This window comes from Bos javanicus, chromosome 7, assembly GCF_032452875.1.
Source record: "Bos javanicus breed banteng chromosome 7, ARS-OSU_banteng_1.0, whole genome shotgun sequence".
In the NCBI taxonomy this organism is placed as follows: domain Eukaryota; kingdom Metazoa; phylum Chordata; class Mammalia; order Artiodactyla; family Bovidae; genus Bos; species Bos javanicus.
Window position 1 is genome coordinate 19,752,305 of NC_083874.1, and position 19,447 is coordinate 19,771,751.

General features: G+C 49.1%; 1 protein-coding gene across 2 annotated transcripts in view; it reads right to left on the bottom strand.

The window, feature by feature from the left end:
• Positions 1-19,447, bottom strand: part of ATCAY (ATCAY kinesin light chain interacting caytaxin) — a 42,088-nt gene that overhangs the window by 10,351 nt on the left and 12,290 nt on the right. The window contains exons 3-9 of one of the 2 annotated variants that reach the window (XM_061422646.1): positions 14,277-14,335; positions 7,622-7,843; positions 5,921-6,106; positions 5,418-5,520; positions 3,376-3,507; positions 2,350-2,436; positions 412-510 (exon numbers count right to left, since the gene is read on the bottom strand). In XM_061422646.1, coding sequence (XP_061278630.1) covers positions 412-510; positions 2,350-2,436; positions 3,376-3,507; positions 5,418-5,520; positions 5,921-6,106; positions 7,622-7,843; positions 14,277-14,335 — 888 coding nt within the window. The remainder of the gene's footprint in view (positions 1-411; positions 511-2,349; positions 2,437-3,375; positions 3,508-5,417; positions 5,521-5,920; positions 6,107-7,621; positions 7,844-14,276; positions 14,336-19,447) is intronic. The other variant, XM_061422647.1, reaches the window with a different exon arrangement.

Here is a 19,447-nt window from a genome sequence, read left to right on the forward strand (position 1 = left end):
CACCGCCCCCCCCACCCCCCGCCACAAAGGGCCAGAGAGTCAATATTTTCAGCTTTTCATACCAGTCTCTGTGGCAACCCCTTGATTCTGTTGTAGCTTGAAAGCAGCCATGGATGGTTTGTAAATGGACAAGTATAGCTGTGTGCCAATAAAACTTTATTTATAAAGACAAGCCAGGGGCCAGGACTCACTGGCCCCTCTGCCTACACTAGAGGAGCCAGGTCTGCTGTGTTCTGTCATTTCACAGGTGCCTGTTTCACTCTATTTTCCTCTGTCTTGCTCTCCCACTCAGGTCTGGTTCTCTGGCAGCCTGACTGGGCAGAGCATGGGAGGTTGGGAGATATGCAGCTCTGGGGATGGATGATGTGGATGGAGGTGGGGCGGCGCTCCCACGGCGCAAAAGACACTCACTGTAGCACACAGTCTGGGATCTGCACGTGCTCCATGGGGATGAGCTGCTCCAGATCTTCCAAGCTGTGCACATACTGGATCTTGTTGATGAACTTGACGCTGGTGGGAGGAGAAGGAGGGACACGTCTGAAAGCCAGCCCTTGGGGTGGTGACTCAGGGTCAGAGGGAGCGATGGCAGCCAGGGATGTACATGCAGCCCTATTCCAGGATGCCCCAGCACACTCACCCAAACCTCCCTCTCAGCCCATGCCAGACCTCATCCCCTGCCCCTGGTGCGGGTACAGAGCAGAACCTGGGGTCTCTGCCTGCAAGAAGGGAAGGCTCCTGAGCCATGTGTCTGACACCAGTCTCCGCTGAGCAGAGAGTTGTTCAGTCGCTCAGTTGTGTCTGACGCTTTCAGATCCCATGAACTGCAGCACACAGGCCTCTCTGTCCTTCACTATCTCCCTGAGTTTGCTCAAACTCACGTCCATTGAGTCGGTGACGCCATACAACCATCTCATCCTCTGTCACTCTCTTCTCCTCCTGCCATCAATCTTTCCTGGCATCAGGGTCTTTTCTAATGAGTTGGCTCTGCATCAGGTGGCCAAACTACTGGAGCTACAGCTTCAGCATCGGTTCTTCCAGTGAACATTCAGGGTTGATTTCCTTTAGGATTGACTGGTTTGATCTCCTTGCAGTCCAAGGGATTCTCCAGAGTCTTCTCCAGCACCACAATTTGAAGGCATCAATTCTTCGGTGCTCAGCCTTCTTTTTGGTCCCACTCACATCCGTACATGACTACTGGAAAAACCATAGCTTTGACTATATGGACTTTTGAGCAGAGAGGAAAGGAAGGAAGAAAGCAGAGAGGGATGAGATGCTATTAATATCAGACTCCAGGCTCCATCTTCCCCAGGAGGTGCTCCTCTGTGTCAGTCTTCCCAAGAACACTTTCATGGCACCATCGTCACTGTCTGGTGGCAACAGTAGTCACTTGGGCATGAGACAGGTGCACGTGGGCACTGCTGATTCATCTTCCATTCTTCCAGGGTGAATGGCTTCTTCCTGTCCAAATCCAGCTCTGGCCACTGGCTACTACTGACGTGACTGATCACCAGCTTGGGGCTTTGAACTCGTGATTTTTTTAAAAAAAACATTACCTTAAATCTAATTTTGGTACAATGTCAAATAAACTCCTTTTCAAGGTCAAATCAGTTTTTCTAACAATGAGTTACGTTCTCTAAGGCTAAGAGAATGTAACTGTACAATAAGTCATAAAATAATCAAATAGGGACTTCTCTGGTGGTCCAGTGGATAGGACTCCGAGTTTCCACGGCAGGGGGCCTGGGTTCGATCCCTGGCTGGGGAACTAAGATCCCACATGCTGAGAAGCATGGCCAAAAAGTAAAATAATAAACAATAAAAAAAGGAACTAAAGAGCCTCTTGGTGAAGGTGAAGGAGGAGACTGAAAAAGCTGGCTTGAAGCTCAACATTAAAAAAAAACTAAGATCGTGGCATCTGGTCCCATCGCTTCATGGCAAATAGAAGGCAAAAAAGTGGAAGCAGTGACAGACTTTATTTTCTTGGGCACCAAAATCACTGTGGATGATAACTGCAGCCATGAAATTAAAAGATGCTTGCTCCTCGTAAGGAAAGCTATGACAAAAATCTAGACAGTGTGTTAGAAAACAGAGACGTCACTTGGCCGACAAAGGTCCAGATAGTGGCCGTGTCACACGGTATGAGGGATCTTAGTTCCCCCACCATGGATGGAACCCAAATCCCCCTGCACTGGAAGCACAGAATCTTAACCACCGGACTGCCGGGGAAGTCCACTTTTAAACTGTGTAAAACAACCATATAGACTCCCAAGAGAGGAGCTGGAAAATGCTGATTAAAAAAGAAAAGACACATGACAACCCAGGTGGGTATCGAGACTCAGATCACGATCTCACCTGATGAAAGGGCGGGAGATGGCCAGAACGGTGCGGATGAACCAGGATGGGTGGACGATGATTAAGGACTTCAGGTTTTTCCGAAGTCTGTGTGGGGAGGCAGAGAGAGCAATATGGGCTCCCTGGGGGGAAAGCCCCGGGGAGGGAGCAGCTAAAGGGTGTCACCCACTCTGTGAGCCCAGGCAGTGCTCTGATGATCTCCATTGATGGGGAGGAGACTGAGTCTTGGTTAAGCTAAGCCCACCCCCTCTACCCCTGGAAGAGTCTGCAGGTGGCAGAGCTGATGTCTGGCCCTGGCTCCCTCTTAATTTAGATTCTGAGCATCTGACTGTGTGGCCATGTGTGTATGTGTGTAAGTCACTTCAGTCGTGTCCAACTCTTTGTGACTCCATGGACTGTAGTCCACTAGGCTCCTCTGTGCATGAAATTCTCCAGGCAAGAATACTGGATGGGGCTGCCATGGCCTCCTCTGGGGGATCTTCCCGACCCAGGGATTGAACCCACATCTTTTATGTCTCCTGCACTGGCAGGTAGGTTCTTTACCACTAGCGCCACCTGGGAAGCCCTTGCATGGCCACATCACCTCTCCTTCCTGAAAGATTTTCTAGGGCCCCCAGTTCTAAGCACCTGCTACGGGCGAGTTGAACTGCAGGGGTCTTTGTCTGGTCTCCCTCTTTGTCTGGGAGCAGGATCACTGCAGGGGTCATTAGCTAAGGTGAGATCATATCCCAGCAGGGTCTGCCCCCTAACCCACAGTCACTGGGGTCCTTATAAAAGGGGGCATTTGCACACAGGCGTGCACAGGGCCGGTTCTCCCTCACAGTTCCAGAAGGAACTGACCTTGCAGACAACTTGACCAAAGACTTCTAGCTTCCAGAACTAGGAGACAACACATGTCTGCTGTTTAAGCCGCCCAGTCTGGCGCTTTGTTATGCCCGCCCCAGCTGCGCCCTTTCAGAGTTGGGGGGACTTCAGTGCGCGGGTCCCACCGCACGCTGAGGCCGTCCCCCAGCCGCATGCACTCACCTCCGGTCGATCATCTGGTAGCACTTTTTCAGCCAGCCAATGCCCGGCATCCTCCGCCGGGGCGTGGCGCCATTCAGGTACACGATCATGTAATCTTCTGCCACGAGGAGCTCCAGGCTGCTGATGACGTACCTAGTCACGAGGCACAGAGGACCGGGGACCCGGAAGGACTGGCTCAGAGTCAGGAAGCCCAGTTCCCCGGGACTAGGTCCTGTGGCCCCCGTCCTTTCTGTTTCTACCTGCCCTGGCTGTGTCACACCTGTTCAGGTGTTGTTGGCTGTCCTGGCATGCTCAGCAGGATAGCGGGGGAGGGGAGCAGAGGACTCCCAAACACCCCCAAATCGGGGTCAGTGGGCACAATGATAGTAGTAGTTACTATCTTACTGAGGAGTTTTGTTTGTTTGTTTTTTTTAAACTGAGTCCCTTGGACTGCAAGGAGAGGAAACCAGTCGATCCTAAAAGGAAATCAACCCGGAACATTTCGTTGGAAGGACTGAAGCTGAAGCTCCAGTACTTTGGCCACCTGATGGGAAGAGCCCACTCATTGGAGAAGACCCTGATGCTGGGAAAGATAGAATGCATGAGGAGAAGGGGACCACAGAGGATGAGACGGCTGGAGGGCATACCAACTTGATGGACATGAATTTGAGCAAATTCCAGGAGACAGTGGCGCCCTGCAGTCCACGGGTTGGAAAGAGTCGGATACAACTTAGCAACTAGACAACAATTTTTTTGAGTGTTTACTAGGTGCCAAGTGATTTATACTCTTGAACTCATCTAATGGCTCCATTAATTCTGGAATGTAAGTTTCAACAGCTCCAGATGCCCTTGGGGGACTAAACAACAATTTTTTTGAGTGTTTACTAGGTGCCAACTGATTTATACTCTTGAACTCATCTAATGGCTCCATTAATTCTGGAATGTAAGTTTCAACAGCCCCAGATGCCCTTGGGGGACAAACACCCACAGCCAGTGGTCCACTGCACCTGACTTCAGGGACCTGGGGTCCATCCCAGCCCTGTCTCCCCTTAAGTGATTTCAGAAGAATCTTCTCCTCTTTCAGCCTCCACTTCGCCATCTGTAAATCAGGGAGACTGGGCTCCTTGGTAAGTCAGGCCACTTTCTGATCTGACCTTCCATGGGTACTTCCTCTTCCTCTGACCCACCTGGCACCCTCAACTGCCCCCCCACCCTGCTGCCCCCCGAGGAAGAAGGAAATCTTCATAATAATGAAAATTGGAGTGATAACGATTTGCTGAGCTCTTACTGTCATCTGCCAGGTATTTTTTTTTTTTTTTTTCCCCACACCAGGAGGTATATGGGATCTTAGTTCTCCAACCAGGAATCAGACCCACGGCCCTGCATTAAGAACCCAAGGATGGTGTGGTCTTAACCACTGGACACCAATGAAGTCCCACCAGGTGCTTTATCCTTAATTATCTGTCTCCATCCTAGCAAAACTACCTGTGTGTCCTTGGGCAAGTGACTTAACCTCTCTGTGCCTCAAGCACTGCAGCCACAGAATGGGAGGCAACTGTAACTACCCCACAGAGTCTTGTTGGGGATGGAACATGCTCTCACATACAAAGCCCTTAGCATTGTGGCTACCGCATAGTGTGCATGCGTGCTCAGTCACTTCAGTCGAGTCTGATTCTGTGTGACCCTAAGGACTGTAGCCCGCCAGGCTGCTCTATCCATGGGATTCTCCAGGCAAGAATACTGGAGTGGGTTGCTGTGTCCTCCTCCAGGAGACTTTGCCAACCCAAGGATCGAACCCATGTCTCTTGTGTCTCCTGCATTGGCGGGTGGATTCTTTACCGCTGAGCACCCCGGGTGGGCTTCCGTAAATGCCAGTGATGATGACAACAGCACCAGTGAGGCCCAGCGGGCAAGCAGAGGACTCAGATGCAGGTCTGCCTGTGGTTCAGCCCTTCCCTGGTGCCAGGTAGAACCACCCAGTGTGATCCTTGCTGCCTGTCCTGCCCACCGGCTGGGAACCTCAGAACTGTGGGCAGCTGGGATGGAGTGGCCAGGTCACTTACAGGAAGAGGTTCTCCATGATGTAGTGGTAGTCAGGGGAGCTGCTGTCTGGGAGGAAGCAGGCAGCAAAGACGATAATGGCATTGAGACCTTCTCCGTAGTACCCTGTGGAGAGGCAGCTGGTGAGCAGCGCTGGACAGGGCTGGGCAGAGCCCTCTCCCAGCTCTGAGTTGCCCTGTGCTCTGCCACATGCATGCGTCTCATAGCTGGCCAGCCCCCTCCCACTCACTGCCCATACTCAGAGGACACAGCTCTGGGCCCCAGCACCCTGGCTAAAGAAGCCAGAAAACACCTTCCATGGGGGGTGCCAGCCACCCTCATGGGCACCTCTGGTGTGCCCCCACATGTCTAAGCCTTGCCCCCATGTGAGTTTCATCCCTGCACACCTAGACACTACAGTTTAACATCCCCCTGGCTCAGAAGAAGAGACCGAGGTTCAGAGAGGACCACTGCTGGGCCCTCTAGTTGTTGGAGCCAGGAGGGGGCCCTCAGGGCATGGTCTCACCTCCATGGGTCACCACCCTCATGTAGGGCCGGATCATGTGTAGATCGATCCGGTGTTCCTGTTCCCCAATGATCACCGTCCTCCACAGACGCCCGTTGGCTGCGCTGCCGTCCTCCGCTGAGCCGTCCCCAAACAGATCCGCGCTGTCCCCAGGCATGTTCTTGGCAGCGGCCACGGGGGTGTCATCTTGAGCAGGGCAGCAGGGAGGGTGAGAAAGAGGGACGCCTGAATCTGGACTTCTCGTCCCAGCCTCCCTCTCTGGGCTGCCTTGGCCGCCCGTGGCCACAGAGCCTCTTCCTCTCCTCCCCAGGCCAGAGGAAGACCACTCATCTCACCCTTTTGCTGGGTAGAGCGCATTTCTTGCTGGGTGACCTTGTACACATTTCTTCCCTCTCTGGGCTTCTCGGGGGTTCTTAACCACTCTTGAAATTATCTGTCTCTTGCCCATCTGTCATCCTGCAATCTTCCCACCTCAGAAAATACCCTGGCTGTTTTCCCAGCTGCTCAGGCCCCAAACCCAGCTACCACCTTCGACCTCTTTCCCCTTCATATTTCACATCCACCCAACAAATGCTGTGCTTCTGCTTCCGTCCCCATGGACACCACCATTGCTACCTTTTAAAAAAGTACTTATTTGGTTGCGCCCTCTTTGTTGCAGCATGCAGGATCTTTAGTTGCAGCATGCAGAATCTAGTTTCCTGACCAGGGATCGAACCTGGGCCCCCTGCATTGGGAGCATGGGGTCTTAGCCACTGGACCACCAGGGAAATTCCCTGTTGCCATCTTTCTGACCTGTGTTCTTGCCTTGGAATATCAGCCCCAGTAATACCCATCCAGTAAGGCCAGTCCCACAACCCTGCCGAAGAACCCTCCTCACCCTAGGAATCCTGGTTCAGGGTGTCTTGGGCTGGGCATTGTGGACATTCAGGGCCAGTCACTGCCTGTGGGGGGCGTCCTGGGCACTACAGGGTGTGGAGCAGCATCCCTGATCCCACCCCCTTGATGCCAGGATCCCCCCAGTTGTGACAACCACAGATGCCCCCAAATGTGGTCCAGTGTCCCTTGGGAGGGTTGAATTGCCCGAATGAGCCCCCCTACCCTTTCCCATCACCTATTTCTCCCACAGCACCAGCGACCAGGTGCAATTACCTTGTGTCCATTTGTTCTGTTACCCAGAGCCCTGCTTTCTGACTGCCCTGAGAGCAGGCAGGCACCGTGTTTTCCCGACGGATCCCTGCCCTCTCTACCCTACCTCCACATGGCAATCAAGACTCACTTCACGTACACTTGTGGAATCAGGGGGCGGCCCCTCCTTCTGGTCTTGATCACTTTTGATCAAGTGAATTGGGTGAAAGACAAGTCTCCCAGCAAAGTCCACAAGTCCACGAGAGAATGCACGTGGAGTCCCAGGGCCTGTTTTGGGAGTCTTGGGTTGGAAGCCCTGCCCCAGGCCTTCCCTGGTGAGCCAGTGGTTAAGATTCCATGCTTCCAATGCAGGGGAACAAGTTCCATCCCTGGTCTGGGAACTAAAATGCTACACAGCATGGCCAAAAAAAACCCCAAAAAACAACAAAAGAAGCCCTGCCCACCTTGAACCTCTGGGAAGGTGAGGGGGACTCTGGCAAGATGGCCCCAGAAGCTGAGAGGAGCACTGGGGTCTGATTTGGGGATTGGGTAGGGACGGTAAGCGACCGACCTCACCTTCCCACTCCAGCTCATTGCCGTTCCCCAGGAACTCCAGTGAGTCAGTCTCATCAGGGGTCTCAATGTCATCCACGTTGATGTCCAGGTCATCGGGGGTGTCCAGGAAGTCATCTGACAGCAGGGAGCCCTCACTCTGGTCCAGGGAAATGTTGATCTCAGGGGCCACCAGCGTCTTTCGCTTACGATGAGCCCCGTTGAAGTTCAGCGTGTTGGGAGGGGCTGTGGGGGAAAGGGAAAACGGAAAGTCAAAGCAAAACCAGTCGCTTGTTTTTTCTTCCCCTTCTCCTTTTCCAGACCTTACAGAGATCTGCTCTGCCCTTCCGTGGGGAGTGCTTAGAAATCAGACAACATCCTTTCACAGCAGCAGTTAATGGAACCATCCAGCTCGGAGGTCAAGGGCAGACACTTGGACATTGGACAGTCCTGGGTTCAGAGCCTGACCTTGCTACCCACCAGCTCTGTGACCCTGCAGTGCCACCTTGCTCTGAGCTTGACTCAGTTTTACCATCTGCAAAATGGGACTCACAGGTGAGTTGAGCCAAGGTCAAACAATGACATGGAGATTAGACCCCAGGCAGCCTGGTCTCCAGATTGAGCTCCAGATCTGCCAGTATCTGCGCCTTTTGTTCCTTCTCGCTAAGGCTGATGGAGAATGTCTGAGTTCTGCTTTTTGCCTTTCTGGGATGTATGACTCTAACAATTAACTTTTGGTGATCACATAACACAGGCCAGGCCCTAGCCCACATTTTCATGTTCTGACTTCTCTAGACAGATACATGTGTTCAGTCATGTCTGACTGTTTCCCACCCCATGGACTGTAGCCTGCCAGGCTCCTCTATCCATGGGATTCTCCAGGCAAGAATATTGAAGTGGGTTGCCATGCCCTCCTCCAGGGGATCTTCCCGACCCAGGGATCGAATCCGTGTCTCTTGTGTCTCCTGGATCTCCTGCATTGGCAGGTGGATTCTTTACTGCTGAGTCAGTTGCAACCTTGCTACTGACCCATTGGACAGATGAGTAAACTGAGGCACAGGGAGGCAGGATCTTGCTATGTCACTCTGAAGCCCATGGGGGTGGATATTCCCCATGGTTTGGACCACTTCCTCCTAAAGACTCTTATCCTGGACTCTGGTCTCCTTATAAAAGGTGGTTTCACCTCCTGGGCTGTCCCCAAGGGGTTAAAACCATCTAACAGCCCTTGGAGCAGAGCTAACCCCTCAGGCTTATGGGGTTTACAAGGGGAGGAAAGCCACCCCCTCCCACAAAGGCAGCTCTGGGAAAAGAGGCTGACCTTCCAGAGACCCCAGAAATTCTCCGTTTCATTACATAGCCTTTGAAGACAAAATCAATAAACGAGTCAGAGAGTCCCTCACCAACTCAATGGACATGAGTCTGAGCAAACCCCAGGAGACAGTGAAGGACAGGGAATTCTGGTGTGCTGCAGTCCATGGAGTCGCAGAGAGTTGGACACAACTGAGCGACTGAACAACATCAAGGAGAATCTCGCCCCTCTCTTATATTGGATGACATTCATAGATCCATAATTAAGTGGACCACATTTTTTAAAAGTATTTATTTTTATTTATGTATTTGATTGTGCTTTGATCGGTCTTACTTGCAGCATGTGGGATCTAGTTCCCTGACCAGGGATCAAACCCATGTCCCCTGCATTGGAAGCTTGGAGTCAGCCAATGAACCACCAGGGAAATCCTTGGACTACCTTTGGTTTCATTTTGAATCTCATATTTTTTTTTTTTTTCACTTTGAATCTTTTGATCCATAAGCAACAGGTCAGACTGCTTCGAGAGACACTGCGGTATAGAAATATGCATTTTGGCAAAAAATTATAAAGACGCAAGTTACAGACCTCCCTTGTGGTCTAGTGGTTAGGAATCTGCCTGCTAATTCAGAAGACACAGGCTCAATCCTTGACCTGGGAAGATCCCACATGCCTCAGATCAACTAAGCCGAAGCACCACAATTACTGAGCCTGCACTCTAGAGCCTGTGCTCTGCAATAAGAGAAGCCACCACAGTGAAAAGCCTGCATATTGCAAATAGAGAATAGCCCTCGCTTGCTGCAACTAGAGAAGGCCCTTGCACAGCAATGAAGGCCTCAGATCAGATCAGATCAGATCAGTCGCTCAGTCGTGTCCAACTCTTTGCGACCCCATGAATCGCAGCATGCCAGGCCTCCCTGTCCATCACCAACTCCCGGAGTTCACTCAGACTCACGTCCATTGAGTCAGCAATGCCATCCAGCCATCTCATCCTCTGTCGTCCCCTTCGCCTCCTGCCCCCAATCCCTCCCAGCATTAGAGTCTTTTCCAATGAGTCAACTCTTCATATGAGGTGGCCAAAGTACTGGAGTTTCAGCTTTAGCATCATTCCTTCCAAAGAAATCCCAGGGCTGATCTCCTTCAGAACGGACCGGTTGGATCTCCTTGCAGTCCAAGGGACTCTCAAGAGTCTTCTTCAACACCACAGTTCAAAAGCATCAATTCTTCGGTGCTCAGCCTTCTTCACAGTCCAACTCTCACATCCATATGTGACCACAGGAAAAACCATAGCCTTGACTAGATGAACCTTTGTTGGCAAAGTAATGTCTCTGCTTTTGAATATGCTATCTAGGTTGGTCATAACTTTCCTTCCAAGGAGTAAGCGTCTTTTAATTTCATGGCTGCAGTAACCGTCTGTAGTGATTTTGGAGCCCAGAAAAATAAAGTCTGATACTGTTTCCACTGTTTCCCCATCTATTTCCCATGAAGTGGTGGGACCGGATGCCATGATCTTCGTTTTCTGAATGTTGAGCTTTAAGCCAACTTTTTCACTCTCCACTTTCACTTTCATCAAGAGGCTTTTGAGTTCCTCTTCACTTTCTGCCATAAGGGTGGTGTCATCTGCATATCTGAGGTTATTGGTATTTCTCCCGGCAATCTTGATTCCAGTTTGTGTTTCTTCCAGTCCAGCGTTTCTCATGATGTACTCTGCATATAAGTTAAATAAGCAGGGTGACAATATACAGCCTTGACGAACTCCTTTTCCTATTTGGAACCAGTCTGTTGTTCCATGTCCAGTTCTAACTCTTGCTTCCTGACCTGCATACAGATTTCTCAAGAGGCAGATCAGGTGGTCTGGTATTCCCATCTCTTGAAGAATTTTCCACAGTTTATTGTGATTCACACAGTCAAAGGCCTTGGCATAGTCAATAAAGCAGAAATAGATGTTTTTCTGGAACTCTCTTGCTTTTTCTATGATCCAGTGGATGTTGGCAATTTGATCTCTGGTTCCTCTGCCTTTTCTAAAACCAGCTTGAACATCAGGAAGTTCATGGTCCACATATTGCTGAAGCCTGGCTTGGAGAATTTTGAGCATTACTTTACTAGCATGTGAGATGAGTGCAATTGTGCGGTAGTTTGAGCATTCTTTGGTATTGCCTTTCTTTGGGATTGGAATGAAAACTGACCTTTTCCAGTCCTGTGGCCACTGCTGAGTTTTCCAAATTTGCTGGCATATTGAGTGCAGCACTTTCACAGCATCAGCTTTCAGGATTTGGAATAGTTCAACTGCAATTCCATCACCTCCACTAGCTTTGTTCGTAGTGATGCTTTCTAAGGCCCACTTGACTTCACATTCCAAGATGTCTGGCTCTAGGTCAGTGATCACACCATCGTGATTATCTGGCTCGTGAAGATCTTTTTTGTGCAGTTCTTCTGTGTATTCTTGCCATCTCTTCTTAATATCTTCTGCTTCTGTTAGGTCCATACCATTTCTGTCCTTTATCAAGCTCATCTTTGCATGAAATGTTCCTTTGGTACCTCTGATTTTCTTGAAGAGATCCCTAGTCTTTCCCATTCTGTTGTTTTCCTCTATTTCTTTGCATTGATCGCTGAAGAAGGCTTTCTTATCTCTTCTTGCTATTCTTTGGAACTCTGCATTCAGATACTTATATCTTTCCTTTTCTCCTTTGCTTTTCACTTCTCCTCTTTTCACAGCTATTTGTAAGGCCTCCCCAGACAGCCATTTTGCTTTTTTGCATTTCTTTTCCATGGGGATGGTCTGGATCCCTGTCTCCTGTACAGTGTCACGAACCTCATTCCATAGTTCATCAGGCACTCTATCTACCTAGCACAACCAAAAATAAATAAATAAATAAAATGAAAAACAAACAAACAAACCCATAAGTCATGTTTACCGAGTGTCTGCTATATGTGAGGCACTGGCATAATTTCCTGCTCTCACCATGACTTTGTGTGATGGGAAATATTACCCATTTTACAGATGGGGACATTGAGGCAGGGACCTTCCCAGGGATATGACCCCAGTCCTCTCAACTTACCCTGCCTTTTTCAGGGGAAGTATGTTGGGAGCAGTGAATCAGGCGTGCTTGATTTAAAATACTGCTTAACCTGGTGGTCATTGCTTAAGAATCTGTCTTTCAATGCAGGGAATTTTGTTTGATTCTGGCTTCCCTGGTAGCTCAGATGGTAAAGAACCTACCCACAATGCAGGAGACCCGGGTTCAATCCCTGGGTCAGGAAGATCCCCTGGAGAAGGGCATGGCAACCCACCCCAGCATTCTTGCTTGGAGAATTCCATGGACAGAGGAGCCTGGTGGGCTGCAGTCCATGGGGTTGCAAAGAGTCGGACATGACTGAGTGACTATTTTCATTCATTCATTTTTCCAGGAACTAAGATCCCACGTGCCGTGGAACAAAGAAGCCTGTGCACCACAACTAAGACCCAACCCACCCAAAGAAATAAATATGTTAAAAGAATACTGCTGCTTTTGCTGGTGGGATCAGGTTGTGGATCACAGCATGGTGACTGCAAGATTGAAAGTGCAGGGAACCACAGAGGCAGGAATGTCACCATGTGGACCCGGAGGAAAGGGCATTGAACCAAAGAGGATGATTCTTCAGCCTTAAAACTAATGGAATTTGCCTTTAAAAAAATCTAGTGGAATTTGCCCTGCCAAATTTCAGACTCGCTGGGACTTGTGACCCCTTCATCCTTCCAATTTCTCCCATTTGCAGTGGGAATATCTATTCTGTGCCTGTCTCACCTTTGTATTTTAGAAGCAGAGAAATTGCTTGATTTCATAGGTTCACAGTTGGAGAGGAATTTTGCCCCAGGATGAATCACACCTGAGTTCCCTGCCCCGACGCCCCCACACCTTGAACCCTTCAACTGATTAAATGTGGCCCACCCACACAATGACAGGCAATCTGCTTTATTCAAAGTGCATGAATTTAAATATAAATCTCATTTAGAAAACTCCCTCAATGGAAATATCTAGAATCGTGTTTGACCACGTAGCTGGCTTCTATACAATTAACGTTCACATCCCCCGTCTCAAGTTTCTTAAAAAAAAAAAAATTTATTGCTTATTTATTTTTGCCTGCACTGGGTCTTGTTGCTGCATGCAGTCTTTCTCTAGTTGCAGCGAGCAGGGGCTACTCTAGTTGCGGTGCGCAGGCTTCTCACTGAGGTGGCTTCTCTTGTTGCTGAGCACAGGCTCTAGAGTGTGGGCTGGGTAGTTGTGGTGCATGGATTTAGTTGTTCCACATCATGTGGGATCTTCCCAGATCAGGGATTGAACCCATGTCTCCTGCATTGGCAAGTGGATTCTTTACCACTGAGCCACTAGGGAGGTCCCTCAAGTTCCTTAACTTAATCCTATCTGCAAAATTGCTTTTGCCACCTGAGGGAACATTTGTGGTTTCCTAGAATTAGAATCTGGATACCTTTGGGGGCCATCATTGAGGCAGTCACACCTAGGAAGTGAGGTACTGTTACCACACACCCCTCGTTTTACAGAAGTGGGAAGTGGAGGCCCAGAGGGGAGAAGGGAGTCACCCAAGGTCACCCTGTGGGGATGTGACAACACTGGGCAGAGAATATATGCTCAAGTGGGAAAAATGGCTGGTACTCTAGGGTGACGAACCATTCAGATCCATACAGATTGGCCCCAGAGAACTGGGACAACTTGATGTCCCTACCTGGCTCATGGGCATAGTATGGTACGGGGGTGGGCAGAGTTGGTACTCGCTGCTGTGTGACATCAGGGATGTGGCTGTCCGTCTCTGGGCAATCTTTCCTCTCTAGGGTGGGCTCTGTGATGGGCTGCATGGGGGAGATGCAGGCAGAATGGGAGCTCTCACCAGGACTCTGCCAGGAGATGCCATCGAGGAGAACATGTGTTTGAGGTAGCCCATCTGGCTGCCCTAGACCCCCTGTTTTCAAAGTCTTGGCCTTTGGGTCCTCAGACCCATGAGCCCTCTTGAGTGCTCAGGGCAGGAGAGCCCTCCTGATTTTATGCCTGGCATTCCCCTGGGCACTTTACATAAACCATCTCATTTAATCCTTGTATACCCCTTCTGTGGAAGGCTCACTACCTGCATTTAGTACATAAGGAATTGGAGGCACAGAGAGGCTGAGCCACCAGTTCAAGGACATACAGAAACACCACACACTGACTCCACACACATCTCTGTGTCACCACCACAGTTGCTTTTCCCTACAGGCCTTGGAGCTGAACAACCTCCTTTTGTGACATTCCACCCAGGAGGCATGGCCTCTGACATTTCTACAGTTACAGTCCTGGGCAGAGCCCAGATCATGTGCCCATTTCTGCACACATGGAAACTTACAGGACGTGTCTTCTGTGGGGCTGCCAAGCAAGTCCATCCCCGTCTCTTCTGGGAGTGGCCTGCAGACCCAGCCGGGAGTGGACACCAGCCACCAGGCACCACAAGTCCAGCCGCAGAAGCGTGGAGTTCAGACAGAATGATAGCAACAGAATTTGTTTAGTGTTGGGAAATCATTGGGAGAAAATACACCTGTTCATGAGCACAGAAAATCACAAACCATCAGCGCCAGAGGGCTCTCATCAGATCATCTAACAAATATTAAGCTTTTTTTTAATACTTTTTTTTTTTTGATGTGGACGATTTGTTGGGCTTTCTTGGTGACTCAAATAGTAAAGAATCAGCCTGCAATGCAAGAGACCTGGGTTCGATCCCTGAGTCAGGAAGATCCCATGGAGGAGGGTATGGAAACCCACTCCAGTATTCTTGCCTGGAGAATCTCATGGCTAGAGGAGCCTGGTAGGCTGCAGTCCATGGCAGGGCAAAGAGTCAGACATGACTGAAGCCTCTAACATACACACGTATTGAATGTGTTCCACTATTGCTCCTTTTTAAAAAATGTTTTGATTTTTTTTGCCGCATGTGGGATCTTAGCTCTCCCACTAGGGATGGAACACTTGCCCCCTGCATTGGAAGGCGAACCAGGGAAGTCCCATAAACCTTTTTTTTGGATAGTAAAAGCTGGGGCCCAGAGAAAAGGAAGGTCTCATCTATATTATATTTGGAATATAAGCAGCATTCTTCATGGGCTGACCCCACAGGATTTGGTCTCTGATGAGCCAGAAATTGTCCGACAGACATAGCAGACAACTGAGGGAGCTCTCCATGGCCCATGCTGGACAGGCCTGACCAACAAAATATATCATAAAGTATTGGATGGTGATTCAAAGTACAAAATAAAATGTCCACAAGTCCATATAGAAGTAAGCAAGTGACTGAATAAATAAACATGGGGAGAAGAGACAAATTTTTCTTGCACAGAAGAATTTCAAAAAATGTATGTAAATACTCTAGCCCCAAGAAGATGGAGAGTAACTTCTCTGTCAGCATGAGTTGGGCACGGTGACTTCCTTCCAAAGGGGCAGTATGGGAAAAGGGAGGCGTGACTCTACAGTCGAGACACCTGACCAGCACGACCTCAGCCCGGGGACCCAGGTCAACACCAAAGAAGAGTTATGCTGACGACAGGCACCCCAAGATGATGGATGAGACGGCCCCTCACCTGTGTCCTCCCCCCACACCCAGCGCTCCAGTGTCACCATGAGAAAAACACCAGACAAACTCCCACGGAGGGAAGTTCTACCAAATCTCTGACCCCAGTCCTCCTCAAAGCCGTCAAGGGCATCAACAACAAGGAAAGTCTGTGATGGACTTCCCTGGAGGTCCAATGGTCAAGACTTCGCCTACCAATGCAGGGGGCGAGGGTTCGATCCCTGGTCAGGGGAGCTAAGATCCCACATGCCTCCTGGCCCAGAACTTAAAACAGAAGCAATGTTGTAACAAATTCAATAAAGAATTTTAAAATGGTCTACATCAAAAAATCTTTTTCTTTTTTAAAGTCTGAGAAACTGTCACAGCCCAGAGAAACCTAAGGAGACATGATGACTAAATGTTACGTGGGGTCTTGGGTGGGATCCTAGGAAAGAAAAAGAATATTAGGAGAAAATTGCTATGGATATCTCAATAAATTGTGGACTTTGGTTAATAATTACGTGTCAATACCAGTCTATTAATTGTATCATAAGTATCAGCCTCATGTAAGATGTTAATTACAGGAGGTGTGTGTTTGGAAGTTTTCTGTAATATTCTTGCAACTTTTCTGTAAATCTAAAGCTACTAAAAAGTAAAATTTTAAAAAGAGAAAGGCAGCCAGCTATGCATCTGTGCCCCCTTTAATTGGTGGAGCACGAATTTGCAAAACAGGACCTGCTTTTCCTGGCAATGCTCAGACTGTTTTTTGGACCAGAGCTCACTCTGCCGGATTCTGACCCATGTGCTCCGGCTCCTTTGCTCCCCAGGGAAATACTCAGGCAGAAGGGTTTGCAGAGCACACAGGTCTGTCAGGGGCTCCAGCTGCAGGGCCTGCTGACTCAGGGAGGCACTGCAGCGGTAATTCATCTTTACAACTCAGCAGTGCCAGCTCAGCAAAACGGGGAACTGTTTTGATGGAGAAGGACAGTAGGGCGTTTTTTCTTTTCTTTTCGAATCTTGGTGCTGCAGAAGACTCTTGAGTCCCTTGTAAATCCTAAAGGAAATCAACCCTGGAATTCATTCATTGGAAGGACTGATGCTGAAGCTGAAGCTCCAATACTTCGGCCACCTGACGCAAAGAGCCAGCGCATTGGAAAAGATCCTGATGCTGGGAGAGATTGAGGGCAAGAGGAGGAGGAGGCGACAGAGGAGGAGATGGTTGGATGGCATCCTCAACTCAATGGACATAACCTTGAGCAAACTCTGGGAGATAGTGAAGGACAGCCTGGTGTGCTGCAGTCCATGGGGTTGCAAAGAGTCAGACACAACTTAGTGGCTGAACAACAACATGGACACATTTATTCTATCGCCTCTGTTCTTTGTAGGGCATGAGCTGGCACCCTCTGCAGGATGGAATCTAATCATGCTTCTTCCTCCACACCCTTCCCCCACCCCGCCCACCTTTCTCCCATTCACCATCCTTTGAATATTCTTTGAGTAACCACTATCTTCCAGGAGTATTGGTGGGTCTTGGAGGTAAAGGATGAACTGGGTGATGCCCTGTTCTCATGGAGGTCAAAAGTCAAAACTAAGCAGGGGTGCAAAGGAAATGAAGACACACATCTATACAAAAACTCATACCCAAATGCTTTACAGAAGTGTGATCACACTGGAGACATCCCAAATGCCTATCAAGTGATGAGTGGATAAACAAAACAGGGTCCATCCACAGACTGGAATATTACTCAGCTTCGAAAAGGAGAAAAGCACTATCACTGGCTACCATGTGGAGGGACCCTGAGAACAGGACGCTCGGTGACAGAAGCCAGATGCAGAAGGACACACAGGGTGTGATTCCATTTATATGAGACATAGAAAACAGGCAAATCCACAGACACAGAGAGTGGGTTTGTGGTTGCCAGGGAAATGGGGAGTGGCTGCTGATGGGGATGGTTTCATTTTGGGGTGACGGAATGTTTTAGAACTAAATAAAGTTGATGGTTGCACAACAGATGAGTTGTGCATTTAAGATGGCTATTTTTGTATTATGGAAATTTCACCTCCATTTAAAAAAGCAAAAAACAAGGTTCAGATTAAGTCAGAAGGTTTTAAAGAGGCATCTTCCTTTCAGATTGAGATAAGATAACTCCCATGCCCGTTTCATGTACACATTGCTCTGCACCTCTGGTCTGTAGCTGACACCCATGCTCTGAACATGGGGAGGGCAGCTGGTAATTCACGAGTACGTCCAGGGTTCCAGAGGACAGGTGGCACGCCACCTACTTGCAAGGTTACCCGAAATTGTGCTCCCAAATTGCAGACTGGCAGCTGATGAACCACCGCTAGCTCTGTCCTGCCCACACAGCATTTCACAACATTTTTAACTCGCTGTCAAATCAGAGATGAGACACAAAAAGCCTAGATTTCAGTCTGTTCTTGAATCAGATCTGCCCTCCTTGTATGGTAACCACCACCAGGAGCTGACTGTCCACCACCCCTGCTCACCTGGATGTTGAATTTCCTTCTAGTTCCTTTTTTTCATTGACTCTACCTTCCCTGCCCCCGTCAGTTTGAGGCTGAAGTCCTGTTGTGCTAGAATCAGCTAGAACCGTCATCTACCCCACGGCAGGACACTCCCTGTGTTGAAATGTTGACATCTTGTTGAAATGCATCATCTTATTTGCTCCTCACAGCATCCCTGAGGCAGGGAGAAGACCGTTTCACAGAGGAGGAAACCAAGGTTAAACCAGGGAGAGTAGGGAGGTCTGAACCATTCACACCGGCTGAGCTGAGTCCAGTCACTGCCCACTACTGCCCCCTTGTGCCCAGTCTGCACATGTGCACCAGCCCCTCTGATCCACAGTGCTGCAGCTTTCAAGGCCAAGTGTTGTTCAGTTGCTCAGTTCCATCTGACTCTTTGTGACCCTATGGGCTGCAGCATGCCAGGCTTCCCTATCCTTCACCAACTCCTGGAGCTTGCTCAAATTCATGTCTGTTGAGTCGGTGATGCCATCCAACCACCTCACTTTCTGTCGCCTTCTTCTCTTCCTGCCTTCAATTTTCCCAGCATCAAGGTCTTTTCCAGTAAGTCAGCTCTTCACATCACAAGGCCAAAGTACTGGGGTTTATTCCCCAAGCATCAGAAAGATCTCAGCTTCTGCAGACCTGAAACCTCTTCACAAACTCCAAGTGGATCCAGATGGCTCCATGTAGCATCTGCCTTCTGTGTTGGGAAACCCATGTGAAAAGTGGGGTCCCCCGACTCCACCAGGTGTACAGTGTGGCTTAATCCTTCTGGCGTGGGTTGGCTTGCATCCCCTCAAAACGTAACTCAGGTCTGATCTCCCAGTACCTAGGAATGTGACCTATTTGGAATAGTTGCAGACATCATTAAGTTACGATGAAGTCATACGAGACTCACTGATGGGCTCATAAGAAGAGGGAAGTTTGGACACACACACAGAGGAGAGGGCCATGGGAAGATGGAGGCAGATGCAAAATCAAAACTACAATGAGGTACCACCCCACACTGGTCTGAATGACCATCATCAAAAAGCCTGCAAACAATATATGCTGGAGAAGGTGTGGAGGAAAGGGAACCCTCCTACACTGTTGGTGGGAATGTAAGTTGGTGAGTCACTATGAGAACAGTATGGAAATTCCTTCAAAACCTAAAAATAGAGTCACCCTATGATCCAGCAATCCCACTCCTGGGCGTATATCCAGAGAAAACCAAAATTTGAAAAGATGTATACACCCTTATGTTCATTACGGCAGTATTTACAATGGCTAAGACATGGAAGCAACCTAAATGCCCACTGATGGATGAATGGATAAAGAAGATGTGGGACCTATAGACCATGGAATATTACAGCCATAAAAAAGAACAAAATAATGCCATTAGCAGCAACAAGGATATACCTTGAGATTGTCATACTGAGTAAAGTAAGTCGGACAGAGAAAGACAAATATCATGATATTGC